Source organism: Oncorhynchus mykiss, chromosome 5 (assembly GCF_057628025.1).
Source record: "Oncorhynchus mykiss isolate SJ-2025 chromosome 5, ASM5762802v1, whole genome shotgun sequence".
In the NCBI taxonomy this organism is placed as follows: Eukaryota; Metazoa; Chordata; class Actinopteri; order Salmoniformes; family Salmonidae; genus Oncorhynchus; species Oncorhynchus mykiss.
In genome coordinates, this window is record NC_143026.1 from 32,900,522 (window position 1) to 32,919,908 (window position 19,387).

At 41.9% G+C, this 19,387-nt stretch overlaps 2 protein-coding genes across 5 annotated transcripts in view; one reads left to right on the forward strand and one right to left on the reverse strand.

Annotated features, from left to right (window-relative positions):
• The window catches only part of fam78ab (family with sequence similarity 78 member Ab), a 23,793-nt gene extending 14,089 nt beyond the window's left edge, over positions 1-9,704 (reverse strand). Inside the window, exons 1-2 of one of the 4 annotated variants that reach the window (XM_021602477.3) lie at positions 9,512-9,704; positions 5,880-6,183 (exon numbers count right to left, since the gene is read on the reverse strand). In XM_021602477.3, the coding sequence (XP_021458152.1) occupies positions 5,880-6,142 (263 nt within the window). In that variant the 5' untranslated portion in view covers positions 6,143-6,183; positions 9,512-9,704. Of the gene's footprint in view, positions 1-5,879; positions 8,066-9,511 lie in introns of those variants that run through there. The other 3 variants (XM_021602476.3, XM_090234515.1, XM_021602475.3) reach the window with 3 other exon arrangements.
• LOC110523616 (inactive phospholipid phosphatase 7) lies at positions 8,497-17,547 on the forward strand. The gene is made up of 3 exons (XM_021602474.3): positions 8,497-8,851; positions 9,090-9,807; positions 13,922-17,547. Exons 2-3 carry the CDS (start codon positions 9,330-9,332, stop codon positions 14,308-14,310), a joined length of 867 nt encoding a protein of 288 aa, XP_021458149.1. The 5' UTR covers positions 8,497-8,851; positions 9,090-9,329; the 3' UTR covers positions 14,311-17,547.
• The last annotated feature ends 1,840 nt before the right edge of the window (positions 17,548-19,387 follow it).

Genomic DNA, 19,387 nt, shown 5'->3' on the forward strand with positions numbered 1-19,387 from the left:
AAATTGAATCCTTTTTAAATTCAAGCTGTACCACAACAAAATGTGGAAAAAGTCAAGGGGTGTGAATACATTCTGAAGGCACTGTATGTGCTTGTATGCTTGTGTGTGTGTGTGTGTGTGTGTGTGTGTGTGTGTGTGTGTGTGTGTGTGTGTGCGTGCGTGCGTGCGTGCGTGCGTGTGTGTGTTGCATTACATCACTGTGTCTATACACCTAACACTCCTATACCACTAAAAGTGAATAATAGACTACTGCTGATCTATTCCGCAGCTGTAAGACTGGGGTGTCTGGCAAATTCAGAAACCAGGGCACGCACCTAAGCTGACAGAGAAATCATCCAGGGTATTATCCTGAGTCACTCTGTCCAATTAGACCAGAGCATCCTGGAAGTTTACCGCAGTAATTGACAGACCTCAGAACAGGAGTCTCAATAGAGGGAGAGCTTACGTCCTGCATCTTAACTAACTCTTAACAAACATGGATGACACAGCTCTGGGTTATTAAGAAGCTACTAAGTACATTTTGTCTTTCTCTGAGATTGCAGTCAAAAGGGCAACACTGAATGATAATGGCAATGAGCTTAAATGTATGAAGGCATTTGTCAAGACTAACGACAAGTTTTACAGGGAAATCATGGTTCTCTCTTTCAGAGAATAAGCTCTATACTACACAGAAAAGCATAAGGGGGAAATGCTACTATATTTACAAATCTGACTACCGGGGCATTTTTTATACCTCAAATCAGCAGAAATGTGTCGCTTTGAGGTCATAGCTGCTCTGAGAAAGAGAGAGGTTGTTAATGCCTGTTTCATCTCTCTCACTCTCTTTTTCTCTTACTCTAGTCTCTCTTCAAATTAGGTTTTGTTTGAAGAGCAGAGGGACATGTCACTCTAATCTCACACAGCATTAATATTGTTTTTCCGATTCAGTGTCTCTTTAGGCCCAGAGCGAGAGATTAACACGCACACACACAGAGACAAACACGCACAGACAAACACACGTAGCCAGACTAGTGAAAGGGGAGAAGGCAATGTAGGGGAGGAGATCGCAGTATTGGGATGGTGTGTGTAATCTGTGACATGCAGACCCAAACATCACATGCTGTAACGGGTGAAGATAAACCCTCAGGGTATACCTCAACTTGTGGTCGCCTCCACAGGATGTGGGACAAACTGAATTTGTGTAACATTGTGTAAGTCACAGACATCTGTAAACAGTCACCGAGCCGAACGAAAGGGGTATTTTAATTAATTGTCTGGCCTTTAATTAATTTCCTAATATTTTGAGAATAATTTGATTTCTCATAACACACAGTTTGTGTTGACTCCAGTAGCCTACCTCACAATGAAACCCAGCTTGAGTTGATACATTTTACAAACAGTATTTGTGAAAGCCTTCTCACTGGGAAAAACTGGTTTAGTCAACGGTGTTTCAACGTAATTTCAACCCCAAAAATGTATATAATAACTTGGAATCAATGTGGTTAACTGATCGCATTTGCAAAAAGTAATAAACATAAGAATTTTGTATTCTTTTTAACCAACTTTGAACCTAAATCCAATGATATGGTGACCTTTTTTGTTGATTTCACTTTGAATTCACATTAGTTGACAACTCAACCAAATGTAAATCAAAATTATACTGAACAAAAATATAAACCCAACATGCAACAATTTCAAAGGTTTTACTGAGTTACTGTTCATATAAGGAAATCGATCAATTGAAATCAATTCATTAGGCCCTAATCTATGGATTTTACATGACTGGGAATACAGATATGCATCTGTTGGTCACAGATACCTTTTTTTTTAAGTAAGGGCGGGGATCAGAAAACCAGTCAGTATCCGGTGTGACCACCATTTGCTTCATGCAGTGCGTCACATCTCCTTTGCATATAATTGATCAGGCTGGTGATTGTGGCTTGTGGAATGTTGTCCCACTCCCCTTTGATGGCTGTGTGAAGTAGATGGATATTGGCGGGAACTGGAACACGCTGTCGTACACGTCGCTCCAGAGCATCCCAAACATGCTCAATGGGTGACATGTCTGGTGATTATACAGGCCATGGAAGAACTGGGACATTTTCAGCTTCCATGGATGGTGTACAGATCTTTGTGAAATGGGGCTGTGCATTATCATGCTGAAACATGAGGGGAAACTGCAGATTTTAGAGTGGCCTTTTATTCTCCCCAGCACGAGGTACACCTCTGTTATGATCATGCTGTTTAATCAGCTTCTTGATATGCCACACCTGTCAGGTGGATGGATTATCTTGGCAAAGGAGAAATGTTCACTAACAGGAATGTAAAGAAATGTGTGCACAAAATTTCTGAGAAATAAGCTTTTTGTGCATATGGAAAATTTCTGGAATTTTATATTTCAGCTCATGAAACTTTACATGTTGCATTTATATTTTTGTTCAGTGTAATAATTGATATGATTCTGCAATAGGGGATGGATTTGCAGTATGAATAAAAATGTACATCTTCGTTCTAATTATCACTAACTCATCATGACGCATGGTTCAGTGATCCAGCTACGAGGAAGCCTAAAGTAGACTGTTGATGTTCTAGAATTAACACCTCCAATCTATCTGAAAATACAGTGCATTCGGAAAGTATTCAGACCCCTTTATTTTTTCCACATGTTGTTACGTTACAGCCTTAATCTAAAATGGATGAAATAGTTTTTTTTCCCTCATCAATCTACACACAATACTCCATAATGACAAAGCAAATGAAATAAATATCACATTTACATACAGTGCCTTGCGAAAGTATTCGGCCCCCTTGAACTTTGCGACCTTTTGCCACATTTCAGGCTTCAAACATAAAGATATAAAGAATCAACAACAAGTGGGACACAATCATGAAGTGGAACGACATTTATTGGATATTTCAAACTTTTTTAACAAATCAAAAACTGAAGAATTGGGCGTGCAAAATTATTCAGCCCCCTTAAGTTAATACTTTGTAGCGCCACCTTTTGCTGCGATTACAGCTGTAAGTCGCTTGGGGTATGTCTCTATCCGTTTTGCACATCGAGAGACATCGACATTTTTTCCCATTCCTCCTTGCAAAACAGCTCGAGCTCAGTGAGGTTGGATGGAGAGCATTTGTGAACAGCAGTTTTCAGTTCTTTCCACAGATTCTCGATTGGATTCAGGTCTGGACTTTGACTTGGCCATTCTAACACCTGGATATGTTTATTTTTGAACCATTCCATTGTAGATTTTGCTTTATGTTTTGGATCATTGTCTTGTTGGAAGACAAATCTCCGTCCCAGTCTCAGGTCTTTTGCAGACTCCATCAGGTTTTCTTCCAGAATGGTCCTGTATTTGGCTCCATCCATCTTCCCATCAATTTTAACCATCTTCCCTGTACCTGCTGAAGAAAAGCAGGCCCAAACCATGATGCTGCCACCACCATGTTTGACAGTGGGGATGGTGTGTTGCTTTTACGCCAAACATAACGTCTTGCATTGTTGCCAAAAAGTTCAATTTTGGTTTCATCTGACCAGAGCACCTTCTTCCACATGTTTGGTGTGTCTCCCAGGAGGCTTGTGGCAAACTTTAAACAACACTTTTTATGGATATCTTTAAGAAATGGCTTTCTTCTTGCCACTCTTCAATAAAGGCCAGATTTGTGCAATATACGACTGATTGTTGTCCTATGGACAGAGTCTCCCACCTCAGCTGTAGATCTCTGCAGTTCATCCAGAGTGATCATGGGCCTCTTGGCTGCATCTCTGACCAGTCTTCTCCTTGTATGAGCTGAAAGTTTAGAGGGACGGCAGGTCTTGGTAGATTTGCAGTGGTCTGATACTCCTTCCATTTCAATATTATCGCTTGCACAGTGCTCCTTGGGATGTTTAAAGCTTGGGAAATATTTTTGTATCCAAATCCGGCTTTAAACTTCTTCACAACAGTATCTCGGACCTGCCTGGTGTGTTCCTTGTTCGTCATGATGCTCTCTGCGCTTTTAACAGACCTCTGAGACTATCACAGTGCAGGTGCATTTATACGGAGACTTGATTACACACAGGTGGATTGTATTTATCATCATTAGTCATTTAGGTCAACATTGGATCATTCAGAGATCCTCACTGAACTTCTGGAGAGAGTTTGCTGCACTGAAAGTAAAGGGGCTGAATAATTTTGCACGCCCAATTTTTCAGTTTTTGATTTGTTAAAAAAGTTTGAAATATCCAATAAATGTCGTTCCACTTCATGATTGTGTCCCACTTGTTGTTGATTCTTCACAAAAAAATACAGTTTTATATCTTTATGTTTGAAGCCTGAAATGTGGCAAAAGGTTGCAAAGTTCAAGGGGGCCGAATACTTTCGCAAGGCACTGTAAGTATTCAGACCATTTACTCAGTACTTTGCTGAAGCACCTTTGACAGTGTTTACAGCCTCAAGTATTCTTAGGTATGACGCTAAAAGCTTGGCACACCTGGATTTGGGGAGTTTCTCCCATTCTTCCCTGCAGATCCTCTCAAGCTCCCGTCCCGTTGGATGGGGAGTGTCGCTGCACAGCTATTTTCAGGTCTCTCCAGAGATGTTCAATGGGGTTCAAGTCCGGGCTCTGGCTGGGCCACTCAAGGACATACAGAGACTTGTCCCGAAGCCACTCCTGCGTTGTCTTGGCTTTGTGCTTAGAGTCGTTGTCCCGTTGGAAGGTGAACCTTGGGCCCAGTCTGAGGTCCTATGTGCTCTGGAGAAGTTTTCCATCAAGGATTTCTCTGTACTCTGCTCCGTTTATCTTTCCCTCAATCCTGACTAGTCTCCCAGTCCCTGGCACTGAAAAACATCCCCACAGCATGAGGCTGCCACCACCATGCTTCACCCGGGATAGTGCCAGGTTTCGTCCAGATGTGACACTTGGTATTCAGGCCAAAGAGTTCAATCTTGGTTTCATCAGACCAGAGAATCTTGTTTCTCATGGTCTGAGAGTATTTAAGTGCCTTTTGGCAAACTCAAAGCGGGCTGTCATGTGCCTTTTACTGAGGAATGGCTTCCCTCTGGCCACTCTACCATAAAGGCCTGATTGGTGGAGTGCTGCAGAGATGGTTGTCCTTCTGGAAGGTTCTCCCATTGCCACAGAGGAACTATGTAGCTCTGTCAGAGTGACCATCAGGTTCTTGGTCACCTCCCTGACCAAGGCCCTTCTCCTCCGATTGCCAGCTCTAGGAAGAGTCTTGGTGGTTCCAAACTTCTTCCATTTAAGAAGGATTACATTTAAGAAGGATGGAGGCCACTGTGTTCTTGGGGACCTTCAATGCTGCAGTCATTTTTTGGTACCATTGCCCAGATCTGTGCCATGACACAATCCTGTCTAGGAGCTCTACGGACAATTACTTCGACCTCATGGCTTGGTTTTTGCTGTGACATGCACTGTCAACTGTGGGACCTTATATAAACAGGTGTGTGCCTTTCCAAATAATTTCCAATAAATTGAATTTACCACAGGTGGACTCCAATCAAGTTGTATAAACATCTCAAGGATGATCAATGTAAACAGGATGCACCTGAGCTCAATTTCGTGTATCATAACAAATGGTCTGAATACTTATGTAAATAAGGTATTTCTGTCTTTATTTTATATTGTGTGAAGATATATGAGGGAACATTTTTATTCAATCCATTTTAGAATATGGCTGTAATGTAAAAAAAAATGTGGAAAAAGTAAAGGGGTCTGAATACTTTCAAAATGCCCCAGCGCCATTGAGAGGTGAACATGAATAATGAAGTAGATTGCGAGTGGCAGGTATTGTCTGCCATTTTAATTCTGAGTTATTTTTTATTAGGCCTTTGTCTAATCAAATGTGATAATAATTTAATTGTAATGTGGGTTGGGTTTAGATTTAGGTTGATACTCACATCCCTTTGGTTCCATATTTGTTGTAGAACTCCATGTGGTTGCATGCTTGAATCCAGCCAACGGTCCACGTCTCTTTTCCGGCCACGGGCGGCACTAGTACCCGAGCAGAGGCTCGGAAGTGCGGTGTCCGATAGCGCAGAACCACGCTGGATGACTCGTCGATGCTGGTTGGCGTGGAGTCAATGGAGGAGTTCACCTCGAGAACGATGATACTTTCACGGAAACTCTTGGGTTTACACCTGATACTCTGGATACAGCCCATTGCATTAAATAGCAATACAATCCACAACAACGTCCCGAGGTCTGGAGGAGAAAGACGCATGGAAACAGCAAGAAATTCACAATTGCATCCACATTTTCAATAGTCAAAAAAGACCAAAAAAAAACGAAAAAGGGTGGCACTGTCAAATGGCCAGTGTTCTCCGTTGAGAATGACTAGGCTATCTCTTTGCTGACATGTTCATAAAAACCATGCACTTTGCAACCAGTTCTGTATTCCAACACTATGATGTAAAATGTAATAATTTACTCAATAATGGAAGAGTTGTGATTAAATTCATATCAGCATGCTTTCTGCTTTTCATTGGCCATCAGATCACATCACCAAAACAGAGCGGATGCAACTTTCTTTTCCGTGTCTTGAAGCTTCCTCCATCAATAGAAGTGCCTCCAGATGTGTGCTGTGTGCTCTCTCTCACCTCCACAAGCAGCGCGAAATCGACCGGGATTACTGGCAATTTGCGACCGTTGGTTATGTGCAACAGCCACTGCTCACATGTGCCTTGTGGTCTAATTAAGCAGACTTAATTGATAATTGTGACCTAAGCATAATTTACAAAAACTGCTAACATAGCATTTCGACGTCATATTGGCCGAGCTCAGCGCCACTCATTTTTTAGCCTATTCAAGTCTATTTTCATTCTGAACATGCGTAAAATCAACTTTTGCCTCAATTAAGCATTTTTACACTGGTGAAAGGTTTCCATTAAAAAAAAAAGTAGTTTTGGTGTGGATAGGAGGTCAGCAATGGCTTGTGTTGAACAACGTCTTAATTATGTAACAATAAACTGTTGACATTTAATACCACAGTAGGCTATAATAGGCCCCCTTTGCCACAATGCCACATAAAAATGGACTACATGAGGAGCACGTGCACATTCATTTAATCATATGTATCAAAAGTATTCCTTTATACATATAAAATGACCCCTCTAGAATATGTTGTTTAAGGTTCACACTACAATAGATACACAGCCCGCGTGCAATCCCACAATAACTCTTTGCACGGGGACTATATGAGGGACAAGAATAAATCTATCATAAATATTGCTGTCCTTACAACGCCGCAAATTGTAGACATGGTATGCAAAAGGAAATTGGTAAGTGACGTTTAGCCTACAGTTAAACAATTTGAAAATATTACTTTGCTGAATGAACTAACACTCGCACTGGACTTTCCCCTCCCCCTTACTAACTCTGATTTTGCTGATAGCTACTTTACTGAAGAGAAATGTAATTACTATGACTGTGATTTGTGGTTGTCCCACCTAGCCATCTTAAGATGAATGCACTAACTGCAAGTCGCTCTGGATAAGAGCATCTGCTAAATAACTCAAATGTAAATATAAATGCAGTCTCGTTGCAAAAAGCCTGTGGTAGCATAAACCAAATCTATTTTTTTATTTTTTGGAAATAGAGGTTTACCACACTTTTGTCCAATGCAAGCCCGTCTTTGTGAATTGTCCCCTCAAGACAGTTTTTATGACTGCCCTAGATGCGTGCGCGCATGGTTCGAGTGGTAATTCCGTTATCTTCCCAGTTGGTTCCCTTCTCTTTTATTGTTGCATTCAATTTCAAGGTCCGGTAGTGGTATCATTTCAACTTACATTTATTTAATCGTGGGTTACAATGAACACCGGAAATATTCAAAGGCAACCAGGTTAACTTTCCCCTCTCCGTTTGGATCCATATCTTCTTGTAGATCAACTAATAAAAAACTATTTTTAAACATGGAATGTCCGATAACCCAACCAGGCTCCCTCCTCGATCCCTGTCCTTTGAGTATAATTTAGTCCCAATTCCAAGACAGACTGTCATTTCTGTGTGCTGGTCCCATCGCGGCCACAGCAGGTTAGCCCTCCCGCATTGGTCTATTCTAGCGGCTTGAGCTTCAGCTCCTTTATTTAAGTACCTTTGAGACGACACTTCCCCTCGCCACTGCAAGCATTCTGGGAAATGTAGTGATGGCTTCTCGCTACGCTTATTAAATATAACATAATTATAGGCTATAATAGGCCAATTCTATATGTCAATGTTAAGCGAATAGCTGTTTTGGATGATGTTATAGGCTATAGCTCACATCAGTTTGGCTGCATGTCTAATTATAAAAAATACAGTGGTGAATATTTAATAAAAATAAAATAATATACATTTAGGCCAACTTTGAATTAAATTGCTTCCCATGCTTTTCGCCTGATAATAGTCCCACTTATGTATGCTCCTCAGTCCTCATGAGAAGAAACCTTTTAAGAAATTGATCAAGTCACTTTTCATAATGTAATGTTTGTTATTGCTTCTTGATTTGCGGTTTATTTTCTTCTATTTTTGGTCATTTCCAAATTGACGAAGACGTGCCATGGGTTCGTGCTGAGAGTGTGCGTCTCTGTTGCTGTCAATTTAAGAACCTTGGAGAACTCCGATCCCGAAGAGCGTGTCCGTGAATAAGCACGGTTGCGTATGCTACGTCATGTCCACGACTGACACGGCCCTAAGAGCTCTCATTGTTTTCTAAATATTGCATTAATTTTACCTGGCTCGCCGAGATGACTATGGATTTGTTGATTGCCTTTAATTAACTCGACACTGTCTAGCTATAATTCTTTCCGCATTCTCTAAATTCCAATCCAAGAGCCAGTGTTGTGCAGCGCGCGAAAGGGATCTGAACGATAGCCCATTCCTATACTTCGGCCTGGTAAGATAATACCATTTGTCTTTCTCCTTGAGCATAACAGACGTACAATATGGCCCATCTATTTATGCATAAAACCAGTGTCTTCAGTTTCTGTTCATGATAGGCCTACTGCACCACTGCACCTGCCGTTCAGGATTAAGACAAAACCTCTATGCTATTCCATGTTAGTTGCTCATTATTGTATATTTTAGTTCATGACATGTTAAAATCTGATGATGACATTCTGTTTTCGCTGTAGATTGTGTCTCGTTCGATTGGCCCAGGCAGATGTCAGTCAAGACTCTTCATGCCTGCATGGATCCCGTTGCAGGCTAAACACAGCAGCATGGGCTGCGCGCATTCCAACCGGCTAAATATATCTGATTGGGCCACAGGAGGGGAAGGACAGGGCGACAGGGCTTAGCTTTGGACATTTAGCCTCCGTGCGTAAAACGAGAAATTGTCCTTCTGAAACGTAGTAAAGTGAGACCAATCCAAAATGCCCGCAATTCCGAGTTCTAGGTCCAGGACGCGGGATCGGAACAACGTCCTGAGCAGACCCGAGTTCATGTCCCTGAATCAGCCTCTCCGGTGCGTTAACTCTGAAACCCGTGGCACCGCAAGGCGACCGGCCCAACCCAAACACCAAGCAAGCCAACCGTGCGACCCGCAGGAACCTACCGACAGTGCCAACAAGGATCGGAAAGAACCCGCGAAACTGCCCGATGAGGACTGTATCCAGCTGAACCCTTCCTTCAAAGGGATAGCGATGAGCTCCCTCCTCGCCATTGACATTTGTCTGTCCAAGCGCCTGGGGGTCTGCGCCTACACGTCGTCGTCTTGGGGCAGCGTTCGTTCCATGATCACCCTGCTCGCGCTTACAGGGCACGGAATCACGTGGATCTTTGGCACTATCGTGTGTCTGACAAGGAGTAATACGCTGGCTGGACAAGAGGTCTTGGTCAATCTATTACTTGGTAAATGCACTCCTCACTCTGTACCCAAAACACATTGTGTAATAATTATGTTATTGAATTGTATTGAATGTGTGACTCAGCTCTTCTTTAATGGCTTGGTTATTATAGTGTGTATAACCTAAGGGGCTCGCCCACCCTCATTTACTTAGAAAGTAATCTTATACAATATGTGACTCTGTCACTATCAATTTAATTAATTACTTTCTGTAAAAAACTATATGTATAATTCAATTGGGTTTTCATATAAATTATCATAATAAACTATATTTGGTAGCAGAATACCATTTGGGAAATTATAATAATGATAATTATTAATATTATTATAATTATATAGCCTACCTAAAATATGTAATGCATGTTGTTAAACTATGTAGAATTGCAGGAATTGAGCTTCAAAAACATCCACATTTTCCTAAGGGGGTGTGACATTCTTCATATATGAAAAAGGGGGGCCTGGGCAAAAAAAGTTGAGAACCTCTGGTGTAGCCTACTGATATGATCACATTTCCCTCTACTTCCTTATCCGTGGACCCAGGCCCTGTATTAGGCCTATATAATCCATGTCAATATAGGATATATTTAAAGCATCGTTGTTAACAACATCTCACCAAAGGATGTCCTTGTCCACCAGAATATGATTTTAGACCATTCTAGAGTATCATTTTAGAGTATCAGAAGCAGGTCATTATGAAATCCTAGCCCTCCATGGTCTCTACTCTCTCCATCACCCAGCACAGAACCAGGCCTGGGGAACAGGTGCAAGGCTTAAGGCTCCACACATCATGATTTGACTTTGGACTGAAGAACTATAAGTAGACATTTTAACAAGCCAGGGGCCTACATCGAAAGACTCAGTGAAGTCAGTATCATTAGTGTCAAGCATTGGCCTATATGAAGATACAGGCCTACACACTGCTTTGCACTTCTTACCCCCACTATGGCAGCTACTACAGAAGCTACAGTATAATCATTTTCCAAAGTACCTTATGAAAGTATATAATACTTTATGATACTTACCTCCTTGATATATGACATAGCCAACATAAAGTACGACCCTGATTTCTCTAACTAGAGGTAATGGAATCCTCCTAGATGGTGAACTCATTTTAGGTGGTTATTTTTACACACTTCTGTGAAGGAGAGCAGCAGACTATCCCCCAGATTGATTTGAGTGAATTATGCATTTCTCAGAACAAATTGGGGCCACTGTGACAAATTGTGTGTGTGTGCATGTGTGTGTTTGTGTGTGTACATCTGTGTGTGCGTGTGATACTTCAAAAGTGCTATAGGCCCACACACATCCAACAGATGGCCACAGGTGTGTGTATTATTCTCATTCAGCTATGTGTACTACTACACACCCCTTTGCTATATTAGGCCCACCATGTTGACTGGTTCATACCTGTGAATTCACCATATCCCCCCTGAAGGATTTAATTTTTACTCCTGTGCCGGATGCCTGGTTTAGGTGGGATTACTCAGAAAAACACTGCAAATCTGTGGACTGAAGCTGTATTGTGTTCAGTCTATAATCTGTTTAATTTGGGACCGTTTGGGATATTGTGTTTGGGGCATTGTTCAGGTCATTGTTCAGGTCATTAATAGTGAACCAGGGTGGGATAGGGAACCACTGTGCCTAAACACACATCCTGATTAAGGCGAGCTGTGAATGCAGTATCATTCTCAATAACACTTCTCTTTGACTTAATTTTGCAAGGAATAGACAGGCACAGTCAAATAGACAGATACACTATGTGGACACCTGCTCGTTGAACATCTCATTCCAAAATCATGGGCATTAATATGGAGTTGGACCCCACATTGCTGCCATAACAGACTCCACTCTTCTGGGAAGGCTTGAAACTAGATGTTGGAACATTGCTGCAGGGACTTGCTTCCATTCAGCCACAAGAGCATTAGTGAGGTAGGGCACTGATATTGGCCGATTAGGCCTGGCTCGCAGTCTGCGTTTCAATTCATCCCAAAAGTCCGATTGGGTTGAGGTCAGGGCTCTGTGCAGACCAGTCAAGTTCTTCCACACAAATCTTGACAAACCATTTCTGTATGGACCTCGCTTTGTGCAAGGGGGCATTGTCATACTGAAACAGGAAAGAGCCTTCCCAAAACTGTTGCCACAAGTTGGAAGCACAGAATCATCTAGAATGTCACTGTATGCTGTAACGTTAAGATTTCTCTTCACTGGAACTAAGGGGCCTAGCCTGAACCATGAAAAACAGCCCCGGACCATTATTCCTCCTCCGCCCGAACTCTACAGTTGGCACTATGCATTGGGGTAGGTAGCGTTCTCCTGGCATCTGCCAAACCCAAACTGTAGATGGTGAAGCATGATTCATCACTCCAGAGAACTCGTTTCCACTGCTCCAGAGTCCAATGGCGGCAAGCTTTACACCACTCCAGCCGACGCTTGGCATTGCACATGGTGCTCTTAGGCTTGTGTGCAGCTGCTTGGCCATGGAAACCAATTTCATGAAGCTGCCAACGAACAGTTATTGTGCTGACGTTGCTTCCAGAGGCAGTTTGGAACTCGGGAGTAAGTGTTGAAACCAAGGACAGATGATTTTTACACATTCTGCGCTTCAGCACTCGGCGGTTCTGTTCTGTGAGCTTGTGTGTGTGGCCTACCACTTCACGGCTGAGCCGTTGTTGATCCTAGACATTTCCACTTCACAATAACAGCACTTATAGTTGACCAGGGCAGCTCTAGCAGGGCAGACATTTTATGAATGACTTGTTGGAAAGGTGGCATCGTTGAAAGTCACTGAGCTCTTCAGTACGGGCCATTCTACTGCCAATATTTGTCTATGAAGATTACATGGCTGTGTGCTCGATTTTAGAAAAGATACACATCTTTTTGCTTTGAAGGGCATCATACAGTACATAACATTCTAGACTGGTGAAATCCATGGGTCTCCTCCCTTACCTTCAGTTGTGCTGAGGTGGGCTGTATCAGGGAGCAGAGCTGGGTCCTATAGTTGGTACCAATTGCTTTCTTTCCAAGCGACTCAGCGCTGTGTCCCCACTGTCCCAGAATGACCCCAATGTACCACCTACTCACTTCCATGCTGTCCATTTTCTTCTCTTTGCCTTCTTTAATTTTCCCCACATTCCTTTTCATTTTTCATCCTTAACCCAGTTTTCCTTAACCCAGTTTTTTTGTCCCATTCCATGTTATGTAATGTTAATGTCGGTGACCACAGTAAATTCTTTAATTGCTAACAGTTTACTTTAGTCCAGAACTAGGGGGTTATGTGTGTGTGGGTATACAGGAAGAAGACAGCATAATCAATGTTGTAATCTTGAGTCCTGACAGATTCCACAGGGTGGGGTGGTAGCTGGGTAATCAAAAATGAAAGGTGGTGATTGTGGGGATATTTTGGGCTGCACGAAGAGGGTTGGATGCTTCTAAAAAGAGGTCTGCAGAAGACATGACATGAAAATATCAACTTTAGGCCTGCATCAAGTCAAACATATTTAAATCATTCATAGGTATCTATATCACACCCAAGCATGGTTAAGTAAGTCTATTATACATCTATTACCAGTTTATTACAGTCTTATTACAAGGGTTTGAGGAGGAAAATGTTTCTATCTCAGTATTTCACTTGCAAATACTCTCAGCGACAGTCGCCTCAGATCAAATGACTACACAGACAGTGCACATAAATTAAGCCAAAGCTGAACTAACTATAAGCTAAGAACTCTCCCAGTCCTGTGCTAGCTTCCAGACCTATTTATAGAGTACCTAGGCTGCTAGCCTGATAATGTTGCCATTGGGATGCTGTAGCATAGAGGCTCATACATTCTGATCACATACAGGGAACAGAGGGGGGGTGAGGCGATGCGCTACTGTTCCACAAACTCTCGGCTCTTCGTTAAATCCACTGCGGCATTGCTGAGGTACTGCCTGGCCTGGCTCTTTGCTTAACCACTGATGCTTAGCCTTTTAACAGATATTGCATAATTGAGAATGTAATTAATCTCCATGGGTTTTTGACTACTGATATTGCGTGTTGTGGTTTACTGCCCTATGGTTAATTGATCTAATTAGGCTTTTTCATGCAACATTGTTTTTTTTTAAATCCTCCCTCCTCAGCCCTCCTACTTGACATCATGACTGTGGCCGGTGTCCAGAAGCTGATCAAACGCAAAGGACCCTGGGAGATGACTCCGGGCTTCCTGGACTACTGTGCCATGGACGTGTACTCCTTCCCGGCGGCCCACGCCAGTCGCGCTGCCATGGTGTCCAAGTTCCTGCTTTCCCACCTGGTCCTGGCCGTTCCACTCCGCATCCTGCTGGTGCTCTGGGCCTTCCTGGTGGGCATGTCCCGGGTGTTGCTGGGTAGGCACCACCTAACCGACATGGCGTGTGGCTTCGCCCTTGGCCTGCTGCACTTCAGCCTGGTGGAGACGGTGTGGCTGTCGTCCAGCGCCTGTCAGACCCTCATCTCTATAGGGACCCTCAGCTGGAGCCCTTTCTATTGAGGGCTATCTATCAAGGCCCTCAACTCCTGTTTGAATCTGTAAAGCCTGGCTTTATGAAGCCATATAAGTAAGGTCAGGAGTTTTTCCTGACGAGAGTTTTTCCTGATCAGGGCCTACTGTCTAAGGCTGCGTTAGACCTACATATAAGCTTTATCTGTGATGACAATAACTTCTATACACACAATTAGGTCCTATCTGGGTGACCTCATTTACAGTATTTGCAGTAAATGTTATTTGAGGGAGGTAAATGTGCTCGTTGGAGACATTTTGATCATTGATGACTCAAAGAAAGAAAATGTGGTAGTGTTGATATTTATTCATATTTACAAAGACTTTTATAATGTCTCTACCACCTTTTCTCTTCCACTGAACTAATCATAATGCTTGAGAGCCCACACTGGCGTATATCGAATGTTATTGGTTCTCACTGCTGTCAGTTTCTTTCTTTTCTTTCTGCCTATTCCACCACTCCTCACCTTCCTCTTTCTCTTCTGCATCCTTTTCCTCTTTTCCCCCGTTCCTCTTTCCTCCTGTCTGTCAACCTTTACCCCTTTTTGTCTTTTGAAATGTTTTTAATTGTACTTGATCAAAATATTGCCCAGTACTTTGAAGGTAAGAAATGGTTTTCTAACGGTTTTGAAATGTGTCCACACATGATTAGTCCATTTGCATATTAAGAAAAAAGACGTTAGGAAGCTCTTTGATTTCCTTTCAATTATGTTGTTTGTATGTTTCTGCTGGAAACTATCAATTGTTAAAACTACCAATTGTTGAGATGGACTGGACTCCAAATGAATATATTTCTGCTGTCGTTGAAATGGGCTATTATGTAAAATAAATAGCATCATTGTTGTCTAGATCAGGGATTTTTCTACTGGGTTAAATATTTATCTTATCCAAATAAGTTTCAAAAGTAGGTTTTGATTAGTTTGAGGCTAGCAGTTTCATGATAGATGTGTATGTGTATTCCATATTGTTTGCCTTCCCTGCAGCAATAAGCATTAACCAAACAGACACTGTCGGTTTGGTAATGATGCTTATTTCATGCCTCACTGACTGAACAACATCTGTGAGAAGTCTCCATCAGGCCTGGGCTTACCATTGACACTGTGTGTGTGTGTGTGTGTGTGTGTGTGTGACGTGGGTATGTGCGGATGATTGCGTGTGTGTCTCTGTGTGTCTCTGTGTGTCTGTGCATGTGTGTGTGTCTGTGCATGTGTGTGTGCATTGCATGCAAGATCTCTTATGTTTGTGCCTTTGTGAGCCAAATGTAATGTATTTTGGAGCGTTAAAGTCAATGAGTAAACCTATGCAGTCTGGGTAAAGTCATGAATGTTCACTGAAGTGTACAAAATATGTATTATACCTGATTTCTTTATAAACTCAGCAAAAAAAGAAACGTCCTCTCACTGTCAACTGCGTTTATTTTCAACTTAACATGTGTAAATATTTGCATGAACATAACAAGATTCAACAACTGAGACATAAACTGAACAAGTTCCACAGACATGTGACTAACAGAAATTGAATAATGTGTCCCTGAACAAAGGGGGTGGGGTCAAAATAAAAAGTAACAGTCAATATCTGGTGTGGCCACCAGATGCATTAAGTACTGCAGTGCAACTCCTCCTCATGGACTGCACCAGATTTGCCAGTTCTTGCTATGAGATGTTACCCCACTCTTCCGCCAAGGCACTTGCAAGTTTCCGGACATTTCTGGGGGGAATGGTCCTAGCCCTCACCCTCCGATCCGACAGGTCCCAGACATGCTCAATGGGATTGAGATCCGGGCTCTTTGCTGGCCATGGCAGAACACTGACATTCCTGTCTTGCAGGAAATCACGCACAGAATGAGTAGTATGGCTGGTGGCATTGTCATGCTGGAGGGTCATGTCAGGATGAGCCTGCAGAAAGGGTACCACATGAGGGAGGAGGATGTTTTCCCCATAACGCATTGCGTTGAAATTACCTGCAATCACAACAAGCTCAATCCAATGATGCTGTAACACACCGCCCCAGACCATGATGGACCCTCCACCTTCAAATCGATCCCACTCCAGAGTACAGGCCTCAGTGTAACGCTCATTCCTTCGACGATAAACGTGAATCCGACCATCACCCCTGGTGAGACAAAACCACTACTCGTCAGTGAAGAGCTCTTTTTACCAGTCCTGTTTGGTCCAGCGACAGTGGGTTTGTGCCCATAGGCTACGTTGTTGCCGGTGATGTCTTGTGAGGACCTGCCTTACAACAGGCCTACAAGCCTGTCCAGCCTCTCTCAGCCTATTGTGGACAGTCTGTGCACTGATGGAGGGATTGTGTGTTCCTGGTGTAACTCAGGCAGTTGTTGTTGCCATCCTGTACCTGTCCCGCATGTGTGATGTTCAGATGTACCGATCCTTTGCAGGTGTTGTTAGACGTGGTTTGCCACTGTGAGGACGATCAGCTGTCCGTCCTGTCTCCCTGTAGCGCTGTCTTAGGTGTACGGGCATTGCAATTTATTGCCCTAGCCACATGTGCAGTCCTTCTTGCAGCATGCCCAAGGCACGTTCACGCAGATGATGAGGGACCCTGGGCATTTTTTTTTTGTGTTTTTCAGTCAGTAGAAAGGCCTCTTTAGTGTCCTAAGTTTTCATAACTGTGACCTTAATTGAAGCTGTTAGTGTCTTAACGACTGTTCCACAGGTGCATGTTCATTAATTGTTTATGGTTCATTGAACAAGCATGGGAAACAGTGTTTAAATCCTTTTCAATGAAGATCTGTGAAGTTATTTGGATTTTTACGAATTATCTTTGAAAGACAGGATCCTGAAAAAGGGATGTTTGTTTTTTTGCTGAGTTTACCTAGTGTATGCCTTCATTCATATATTTCATTTATTGGTCTTCTGCTGATAATCTCTTTTAGTTGTTTATTTTTTTGTGATATTATGGACTTGGGAACCAAACTATTTTAGCCGTAGCCTTTTTGCTGCCACAAAAAAATATTTTTAATTGGGTTGGACCTGCATGTATAGATACAATATTGCATTTGTGCAAGTCAGCATGATTTGTTTTGCACAAGGATGATAAAAAAAAAAGTCATTTTCATGCAGTGTTTCAATTTATCCAGTCTAATTTACAAAATGAAGAAGATGGATCGATAGCCTTTGTAAGATGTGGACTCTGAAAAAGTGGAATGTCTTGTTCAGTATTTCCTAGGTTGTTTATGCATGCTCATAAATACACCATTTGCCATGACTTATTTTCGTGTTGTTTTTCTCTGCGTGCGTGTATGAGTGTACGCATACGTGTGTGACATGTATGTTTTGATGGTGGTGTATCAAATCAAAGTTTACTGGTCGCGTACACAGTTTAGAAGATGTTATGTGAAATGCTTATGTTACTACCTCCTAACAATGCAGTAAAATGTCAAGTACAAGTACACAAATAATCACACAAAACAACACAAGTAATCAAGAAATGTCAAAACGAATCCAATTAACTCAAATTGCATTTGTAACAGTAATCAAAATTAAATCTAAACATACACTACCGTTCAAAAGTTTGGGGTTACTTAGAAATGTCCTTCTTTGTGAAAGAAAAGTACATTTTTCGTTTATTAAAATAACATTAAATTGATCAGAAATACAGTTTAGACACTGTTAATGTTGTAAATGACTATTGTAGCTGGAAACGGGTGTTTTTAATTAAATATCTACATAGGCATATAGAGGCCCATTATCAGCAACCATCACTCCTGTGTTCCAATGGCACGTTGTGTTAGCTAATCCAAGTTTATAATTTTAAAAGGTTAATTGATCATTAGAAAAGCCTTTTGCAATTATGTTAGCACAGGTGAAAACTGTGGACCTGATTAAAGAAGCAATAAAACTGGCCTTCTTTAGACAAGTTGAGTTCCAACTAAAATCAGGTTCCATTAAAAACAGCCGTTTCCAGCTGCAATAGTCATTGTGTGTCAGTGGCGGTCACCTTGTTCTGTTGCATCATCTTGGATGACTGTCATTCATATTCCATTCACCCAGCTCAATGTAACATCGATAGGTTTAGGCTGCTACATAATACTCAAATGTTTCCTTTATCCATCATACGGTTGCATTAATCTAACCTATGAATGAAAGTTTACAATGAAGGTAAACAGGTCGAGAGAATTTTGAGGAATCAATGTGACAGAGTGACACATTCAATACCGCCTTGCACACTCTTGCCTGAATCTAGCTGATATAGTGTGTAGTTGCAAACAAGAGTTTTGTTCCGTTTGCTTCTGTTAAAGAAATGTTTTTCAATAGAATCAGGGAAAATATTTTTTATTATTATTATACCTTTATTTAACCAGGAAGGGCTCATAAAGATTTAAAATCTCTATTTTTCCAAGAGCGTCCTGGCCAAGATGGGCAGCACCAAGTCATTACAAAAATTACAGGCAAACAACATGAAAAACTACAAGTAATCTAGTAAAAACCATAGAATTCACAAGAGTATAACAAAATCAAAAACAGCAAATTAAAAACATTGACAGGTCAGGGAATTAGTCTCAAGATCATTCATCAGTGATTTAGAAATACCAATCGTGACAAGTTGTTCCAATTGAAAAGTATTTTGTTTGGCGTTCCAAGACGATGGCACAGAGTACCTAAAAGCCCTTTTACCAAATTCAGTTCGGACATTTGGAACAGTAACCAGGATAATGTCCAGCGAACGAAGAGAGTACCCACCACATTTTTGAACAATAAGAATACACCCCTGATCACACGCAAGCAACTTCCCTTTCATAGCAACCACATACAAACAGCTTGTTGTATATGCACAATTCCTTCTCGGATCTATCTACTTCAGTGCACAACACATCAGCTGTCTGTGACCAGGCAAAACAAACTTTCCAAACATTCATATCCTGACCGTTAACTGCTACACACAGCCTATATTGTTGTCACCATATTAGCTAACTTCATAGTCAACATAGATAGCTACTTGAACTAACATGCTGACCAGGCCGCGCTGACCAGACCATGTTGATTTTGTCCACCCACACCAGGCGCGATCAGGACAAGCAGGTTGAATCAACTACATTAATTTCGAA

Bases quoted from the DNA above. Each gene is read 5' to 3' on its own strand.
- LOC110523616 (XM_021602474.3), top strand. From the start codon at position 9,330: ATGCCCGCAATTCCGAGTTCTAGGTCCAGGACGCGGGATCGGAACAAC. The intron at 9,808-13,921 runs GTAAATGCACTC...CTCCCTCCTCAG, and splicing joins CTTGGTCAATCTATTACTTG to CCCTCCTACTTGACATCATG.